Source organism: Cebus imitator, unplaced genomic scaffold (genome assembly GCF_001604975.1).
Source record: "Cebus imitator isolate Cc_AM_T3 unplaced genomic scaffold, Cebus_imitator-1.0 Scaffold181, whole genome shotgun sequence".
Classification (NCBI taxonomy): domain Eukaryota; kingdom Metazoa; phylum Chordata; class Mammalia; order Primates; family Cebidae; genus Cebus; species Cebus imitator.
In genome coordinates, this window is record NW_016107496.1 from 4,100,487 (window position 1) to 4,108,915 (window position 8,429).

An 8,429-nucleotide genomic window follows, 5' to 3' on the forward strand; every position below is an offset into this window, starting at 1 on the left:
AAGGTGCAAGCAGTGAACACCTGACGCCCCTACCACTGTACTCTCCATTTGGACATCTCCATCCTCAGAACCTCTTGTCTTTCTCCAAAAGCACCATGACTTGTGGATCATACTGTGGTGGCCGTGCCTTCAGCTGCATCTCCGCCTGCGGGCCCCGGCCCGGCCGCTGCTGCATCACCGCCGCCCCCTACCGCGGCATCTCCTGCTACCGCGGCCTCGCTGGGGGCTTCGGCAGCCACAGCGTGTGCGGGGGCTTCCGTGCCGGCTCCTGCGGACGCAGCTTCGGCTACCGCTCCGGGGGTGTGTGCGGACCCAGCCCCCCCTGCATCACCACCGTGTCGGTCAACGAGAGCCTCCTCACGCCCCTCAACCTGGAGATCGACCCCAATGCGCAGTGCGTGAAGCAGGAGGAGAAGGAGCAGATCAAGGGCCTCAACAGCAGATTCGCGGCCTTCATCGACAAGGTGGGTGTCCTGGATCACACCCTTCCTGAACCACCACCACCTACATAGCCAGGGCTGGGCATGGAGGATGGAGTCAGAGGGAGAAAGACCTCTGCGTGTCTCAGATCCCAGTCTGATGGGAGAGGCACACAGACAGATGGACACACACACACACTCAAGACCCAGACTCAGATAGGAGGAGCTTGTGGAGGAAAAGTGTGGCCAGGCTGCTCTGGAGCACAAGCTAGACATCAGGCAGTTGGGGGTGGGGGGCCATGTCACCGCTGCTGCTCAACTCAGAGGAGTCTGGGGAGCCCCAGGGTGAGACAGTAGGGTGCACTGACTTCCAGATGACATGGGGAAGGACTGGGACAGCTGAGCTCCCTTCCAGATGGCCTGTGACACACTCTTCCTACACCATCCCCAGAAGCCCCATCTGTGATCTGAACCTGGGCACTCTGCCTGTGAGGACTGCCACCTCACCTGGCTTCAGAGTGAGGGGCTGAGCCTCCACTTGTGTTCATCTGCTTGGAGTCACTCAACTCCCCTGAGAGCAGGCACTGACACCCCCCGACCCCGCCCTTGCTCCACTCCTGAGTGGAAAATCTAGACACAGATCATGGCCAGGAAATCCAGAAACTGCCTGTATCCCACTGCCCGCCTCTACTCAATCTCAGATAAGCTCCAGACTTGGGGATTCCCATTAAAGCATCACCCTTCCTCCAGGTCCCCAGAGCTGGCTTTGGGGCACCAGAAACCATCTGCCTCTCCTTCCCACCCTGAATGGCAGGTGCGCTTCCTGGAGCAGCAGAACAAGCTGCTGGAGACCAAGCTGCAGTTCTTCCAGAACCGCGAGTGCTGCCAGAGCAACCTGGAGCCCCTGTTTGAGGGCTACATCGAGACTCTGCGGCGGGAGGCCGAGTGTGTGGAGGCCGACAGCGGGAGGCTGGCCTCGGAGCTCAACCACGTGCAGGAGGTGCTGGAGGGCTACAAGAAGAAGTGAGTGTGGACAGGAGAGATGCTGGGCACAGGAATGGGTTTAGGTTAAATACACTGGATTAGACAATAGGAAGAGCTCCCAGGTGGGGTGAGTGGCCATGACCACTAGGTTGACCGAGGGTGGTGGGGTCTGGGTTCTTTTCCTTTGTGGAATCTTTGCCCGGACACCTGTGTAAGAGGAGGGCTATGACTCCCACAACCTGTCTCTATCTCACTTCAGCCCTCTCTTCCCTGAGCCACATCACCTAGCAGCTCTCCCCTGTGCTCGGTGGGGAGGAAGCCTCTGCAGGGTCCAGGCCTTCTCTCCTGCCCCTCAGCCCCTACAGTTGTAGCACCTGTCAGATGTGAGCCCAGGGTCGCTCAGCAGTGACAGGTCTGGGGCTCTGGGTGTGTGTGCGGGTCTGGGAGGCCCTCACACCTGAGCTAGGACTGGCATTAGTGATGGGGTACTGGGGCTACAGGCCCTGGGAGGCCATGCTGTCTACTCCCGGAATGGGGCTGAGGGCTGAGTTCTATTTGCCCCCTGGGAGAACTCATAGCCCCTTTGGGAATAGGACTGGGAGGTCCCAGATAAGCCCTCTCCATCACCAATTCAAAGTGGTGAGGGAATCCAAGACACATCCCACATCCAACCAGAAAGGACTCAGCTGGGCTGCCAGGGCCTGCTGTGTGGCTGTGTTCCTAGTACTGCCCCCATGGCTGTGATCGGGGTTGGGGCTCTGCACAGACCTGCTCTGCTCTGACTTCCCCTCTTGCCCTCTGCTCTGTCTCAGGTATGAGGAGGAGGTTTCTCTGAGAGCAACAGCTGAGAATGAGTTTGTGGCTCTGAAGAAGGCAAGTGACACAGGATTGAGAAGCACAGACCCGTGGGATCTCAGAATGACAGGCTCTTCCTGGGGAGACACAGGGGGTCTCAATCTCAGTGTGGGGTGCAATGACTTTTCCACAGCAGGCAGAGACTGTCCAGGCGAAGGCCATTGGATAGAGAATCCAGAGCCTTGGCAGAGCACAATGACCTTGGAATATCCACCAGCATCTGCCCTGGGCAGGAGGATGGCTGCATTGACCTCTGGGTGTCTTGCTCTGTTCCAGAGGTTGTGGCCTGTGGTTGAGTCCCCTGGAGCCTTAGTAGATTCTGTCTCTGCTGAGGGACAGTGCAGTCTGTCTAGCATTGTGAGGAGTCTGACCTTGAGGCAGGGACACAATCCCAGGGTCTAGCGGAGGATGGAGCAGAAGCAGGAGCAGCCATTGGGCTCTTTGAACACTGCTGTGGAACAGAAAAGGGTCAGGGTGTGAGTGCTGGGGGGCCAGTCTGGGCAGGCTTCCTGGACCTGGAGAGGGGAGAAAGGAGAAATGGCAGGGCAGGCAGGGGTGAAAGGCTGGTGAGCCATGCCCAAGGCCACAGGGTTTGTCCTTAGAGGGGAAGAGGATGCTGGATCATTCCAGGAAGGGCCAGAAGGGAAGGAGAGGGCATGGGAATGGGATGCTGGGGACTGCTTTTCCCTGGCTGCATGGATTGGGTGTGATGAAAGAGTAGTCTGGGGACCGGATCACCAGGGTCCTTGCGCTCCAACACTCCCCACCTTTGCAGGACGTGGACTGCGCCTACCTCCGCAAGTCAGACCTGGAGGCCAACGTGGAGGCCCTGGTCCAGGAGATCGACTTCCTGAGGCGGCTGTATGAGGAGGTGCGGGCTCAGGGGCCAAGCAGACGCCTGGTAGCCAGCAGAGAGGAGAGCTGGGGGCGGGGTGTTGGATAGGATGTGGGTAGGCGCCGCTGTCCCTGAGGCTGTGAGTGGGCAGGCTGGGGACCAGAGAAGGCCTGAGAAGGTGGAGTCCAGGACATGGTAGGTGGGGCTGTGTTCTCAACTAAAGTCGCTGCCCTCACCTCCTGCAGGAGATCCGCGTTCTCCAATCCCACATCTCAGACACCTCCGTGGTCGTCAAGCTGGACAACAGCCGGGACCTGAATATGGACTGCATCGTCGCTGAGATCAAGGCTCAGTACGACGACATTGTCACCCGCAGCCGGGCTGAAGCCGAGTCCTGGTACCGCAGTAAGGTGAGTGGGGCAGCACACCTGCCTGCTAGACATGGCAGTGGGAGGGATGTGAGGCATCTATTAAATATGCTTCCTTTCCTGGGGATGCTGGTCCCTAGGGACGAGAAGAGAAGGGCTGTCTCTCTGAGGCTGGAGTGGCAGGGCAGGACTGCCACATGTGGTTGCACAGGCTGAGCACTGCACAACCTGCACAACCATCCGTGGTGTCCTGAATGGATGGGGGGTCCCGCCCTGAGCCTCCTGAGCATCTCTCCTTTCCCAGTGCGAGGAGATGAAGGCCACGGTGATCAGGCACGGGGAGACCCTGCGCCGCACCAAGGAGGAGATCAACGAGCTGAACCGCATGATCCAGAGGCTGACGGCCGAGGTGGAGAACGCCAAGTGCCAGGTATGAGGCATCTGTGCCCAAGGCCCGAGAGACTGAATGCCTAACCCTTGTCGCACAGCCTATGTGTGCCCTTCCTGGATATCAGCGTTCATTCTCCAGCCCCTCTGTCCATGTAGAGTCCCTGTTGTGGTTTCTCAGTGAGTCCCAGGTGATGAAGGCAAGAGGCTGTGTTTCCGGATGCTCTCAGCTTGGTAGGGAGTGTGGTCTCATCCAGGTAAGCATCAGAGACTCTAATCTGCCTTCTTCTCTCTGTTCTCTTCAGAACTCCAAGCTGGAAGCCGCGGTGGCCCAGTCTGAGCAGCAGGGTGAGGCAGCCCTCAGTGACGCCCGCTGCAAGCTGGCCGAGCTGGAGGCCGCCCTGCAGAAGGCCAAGCAGGACATGGCCTGCCTGATCAAGGAGTACCAGGAGGTCATGAACTCCAAGCTGGGCCTGGACATCGAGATCGCCACCTACAGGCGCCTACTGGAGGGCGAGGAGCAGAGGTGGGTCCCATAGACCTTACACTTTCCCAGCTCTGCCAGGGTCGCAGCGTGCGCTGTCCTCACACTCCTGGCAGCACTCAAGTATTGTTTCTTAACCTCCCCACCCTGCAACCAGACAGGTAATTTGTGTAAGTCCTTTAAATATGATCTATCTCCGTCTGAGTTTCTCATCTTCACCCAGGCACTGATCTTGGATTGCAGTCATGTTAATCTCAGTTGAGATCCAGTAATCTGGCAGCAGGCATCCCTGCTACTGAGAAGCCTAATTAAGGCTTGAGGCCAGCTTGCCTGGGTAGTGCTTCTTCCCTTCCAGCTGTAGCTGCATGGGCCACTCAGGATTCCTTATCTTTTTCCTAGTCTGGCCCTGGTCCCAGCCCCAGGCCTGGGAGTTCAGATGTATCCCCCAAGGACAGATTCAGATAGAGGACACCAAACTCACACTTTTCTATTGTAATGGCAATGAGCACCCAAAGTGATCTTCCTTTGTGGCAGGTGGGAATGAGTTAGAGAGCAAGGATTTATCCCTTGGGGCAGTTACGCCTTGCTCTCAGGATTTTTGCTTATTTGCTTGCTTGAGAGGTGGGGGGAGAGGAGAAGACCCATTGGTCACTCAGCTTTCCTGTGGCTGGAGGGCAGATAGCTATTCAGCTCCTACTCCCAGAAGGACAACCCTCCCAGAATGTGAGCTCTTTGTTTGCCCTTGGTTTCTTTCCCCCAGTTAGTCAGTTGGTCTCACTCCATGCTCCGTTTCTCATGGACAGTCAGGCCCTTAGCCCTGGGGAGAGGAGGGTGAAGAGTGGGGATGCAGAGGGAGCATCTTGTGTATTTTGGAAATGGGGAACACAGGTTTGTGACCTGGAACTTAAAGTGGCCTCATGATGAGCTTTCCAACAAACTCAAGTTGTTGCATTGGAAAGCTCAGAGGCAGGGGTCTGGCTGGGGCCGGGGAGTTTCCTAAGTGAAGAATTCTGGGAGGAGGAGTTTTCCAAGTCTGAATTTGGAAGTCGGAGAGACACATGGAAATGGCATTGGAATCTGAGTGGCCCACTCCTCCATCACATGGGGCTCTTGGAATGAACTCAGGAACGTTGGTGTAGGTTAGCTAGGGAAGCTGGGCGTGGGACAATTTGATGGTGGCTGTGGCCTCCCCTATCTGAAGCTGATTTCACCAATCTTTGGCCACTATGCATTCAGGGGAACTCCATTTGCTTCCCTTGGGGGAAGCTGTGTGGGAAGAAAATGCTGGCTGGGTGGAAATGGGTGGCCTAGGTGGCAGCCCTGCCTTGTCATTGGACATTTCCTCCTTCTGGGCCTCAGTGTTTCCATCTGCAGGATGAGAGGACGGTGGTGAGGAGTCTCAGAGCCTGTTCTAAAATCCCATTTGTTTATCCAACGGTTTTGTATTGAGCCAGGCAATGTTTTTAGGTGGTGGGGAAAGGAATAGACAAAAACGAAAACGCTTACCCTCCTGAAGCCTACAACCTAATGACACCAATCAGACTGGATTTCAGAATTTAAATCTGCTCCCCTCAAATGCACCTGCCATTCAGTCAGAGCCAACTTTGAAGGAGTGGCAGCTGATAATAGGCCTTAAGGGCTGTGAGCCAGGGCTAAGCACTGTAGGCCTCTTATTTGATTCGGTCCTCACAAGAGATTTACAAAGTAGATTCTCCTGACGAGGAAGCCTAGGCCAAGGTTGGCGGAAGCTGGGGTTGCACAGCTCAGAGAAGGTGGAGAGCGAGGCGCTGGCAGGCCTTCTGTCTCCAGACCCTCACGGTGACCCGGGGCTATGCTGGCAGAGCGAGTTTCTTGCCCCCTCCCTTTGGCAAATGCCCAGATGGAAAGCCACAGATGTCCCCCTCCACCTTGGCCGCGGAGGCCCCTGCGCCTTTTCCGTGGTACTGACCTCTCCCCTCTTCTCTCCGCAGGCTGTGTGAGGGCGTCGGCTCGGTGAATGTCTGTAAGTAGTGGAGTCCGTCCCTTCCTCACGCTGGGCGGGTCTGGACACCTCCGGGGAGGGGGCGCGTGCGCTTGCAGCAAAGCCACCCACCCAGCCGCGGTTGTGCCTGATGCGCGCCTCCATCTCTTCCCTGCAGGCGTCAGCAGCTCCCGCGGTGGCGTCGTCTGTGGCGATCTCTGCGCCTCCACTACTGCCCCTGTTGTCTCCACCAGAGTCAGCAGCGGCCCCAGCAACAGCAACGTGGTGGTGGGCACCACTAACGCCTGCGCCCCCTGCTCCGGGGTCGGCGCCTGCGGCGGCAGCTGTAAGAGGTGCTAGGAGGCTGCGGCCTCCGCCAGCGCCTGTCGCCGTCACTCTCCACCCAGCCGGTACTTCGCGCCACCGGAACGCGCCGCCCGCGCCGGCCTCCCAAGAGCCGCCGCCAGCTGCGGGCACTCTGAGTGCCCTCCCAACCGCTCCGCTCCGGGCTCCATCCCGGGTCGCAGGAGTCCGGGGAGGCCCGGGCGGCGCCGTGGTCTCTCTCTGCAGCCTTTCCCAGTAGTCAATTTGTTGTCCTGAGGATTCATCCTTTCCTTCCGCCTGCGTTCTGTTTTTCGCTGTATGCACTGGTCCTGCCTGACTGCTTCCCCAAAGCTTGGAGGAACAGGGGAGGCCCGGGCATGTCCCTCTCTGCAGGACCGGGGACTCTGCCCATGCGCTTCTGCCTGTGGAATGGAGATGCGGACCCTGGATGGTGGTTCTGTGACTCTGCGAGGAACAGGCCCACGCGTGGGGAGAGCACCTCCCTTCCAGGGCTGCCCCCAAGAGCTTCTGAAAAACCAGTGACTCTGCTGCCTTCTTTGTCTTTGTTTCACTCTGTGTTTCCAACAAACTCTCCAATAAACTCATTGTAGCGAATCAAGCCTCTGTCTCAGAGTCTTGAAAATGCCAGGGCCGTCCTGTGATAGATGCTCCCTGCCAGAGCGCCTAAGGACCTGTTGATCTATTAGCTATTTTTCAGTAGCTGAAAATGACATCTGTCCTTGAGCAGCCCAGGCCTTGGGGAAAAGGAGGGAAGACTCATGGAGCCAGGGAATCTTATGGGGTCATGGGTTTCTCTAGACCAGGAATTCTCTTCTTCAGCACTACTGACGTTGTGAGCTGGGCCATTCTTTGTGTTAAGGCTGTTGTGTGCATTTGGTAGGATGTTTAGTAGCACCCCTGGCCTCAGTCCACTTGATAACAGGGGTCCTCCACCGCCCTCTTGTGACAATTAAAAATGTTTCTAGATGTGGCCACATGTTTCCTAGGGGTTCTCAACTATGGTGATCATCCACCGCCCCCACCCCCGGGCCTTCCTGGAGGGAGAAAGGGCATGGGGAAAAAGATGCATGAGAATGGAAGGAAGGTATGTGAGAAGCAGTATGGGGGGAGGAAGAGCCTTGGGTTGAGAGTCAGGAGAACTGTGCTTCTCATTCCAAGCCTTGATGGCTATTGGCCACATGCGTGACTTTGGGCAAATTGCTTCCATCCCCGATCTTCAGTTGCCTTGGCTGTGGAATGGGGAGTTTGGACAGTATTCCTAAGATCCTTCTAGCTCCCTAAGTGAGATTGTTTGAAAGGGTTATGTTAATGCCCTTTGAGTTTGCCTTGCCAGTTCAGCCATTTACTAGTCTGTAACTGTGGGCAAATCACTAACCCTCCCTGAACGTTAGTTCCTTCATATTTAAAATGGGATGATGACATCTACTGGGCTGTAGGGAGGTGCTTCAGATATTTCACATAACAAGTCACCCGAAGGGAGAATCTTGAAACAGTGATGCTTTATCATGCCTCAGGGTTCTGTGGGCTTACCGAGCAGTTCCACTTTACGTGGTGCTGTCTGGAGGCCTAGGATGTCTGAAAGGCCCAATATGGCCACAATCTCACATGGCTGGACTTGGTGCTGGCCACCAGCTGGGAATCAGCTGAGGTGGTTGGCCAGGGTGTATCAGTCAATTAGAAGACAATAATTTGAACATAGAAGGTTTAACATAAAGTATTATTAACCATAACAGAGATTGGCTAGTACAAAGCAAAAACTCTAAAGACCACAGGAGCTGCAGCCATAAGGAGC

General features: G+C 56.5%; 1 protein-coding gene across 1 annotated transcript; it reads left to right on the forward strand.

Annotated features, from left to right (window-relative positions):
- Positions 1-7,235, forward strand: LOC108316120 (keratin, type II cuticular Hb6). Its single transcript, XM_017545880.2, has 9 exons — positions 1-464; positions 1,234-1,442; positions 2,216-2,276; positions 3,034-3,129; positions 3,339-3,503; positions 3,766-3,891; positions 4,154-4,374; positions 6,303-6,334; positions 6,471-7,235. The coding sequence occupies exons 1-9, from the start codon at positions 96-98 to the stop codon at positions 6,650-6,652; spliced, it is 1,461 nt and encodes a 486-aa protein (XP_017401369.1). The 5' UTR covers positions 1-95; the 3' UTR covers positions 6,653-7,235.
- Positions 7,236-8,429: the final 1,194 nt, after the last annotated feature.

Coding starts and splice junctions, on each gene's coding strand:
- LOC108316120 (XM_017545880.2), top strand. CDS start 96: ATGACTTGTGGATCATACTGTGGTGGCCGTGCCTTCAGCTGCATCTCC. Junction 465..1,233: donor TCGCGGCCTTCATCGACAAG/GTGGGTGTCCTG, acceptor CCTGAATGGCAG/GTGCGCTTCCTGGAGCAGCA. Junction 4,375..6,302: donor CTGGAGGGCGAGGAGCAGAG/GTGGGTCCCATA, acceptor TTCTCTCCGCAG/GCTGTGTGAGGGCGTCGGCT.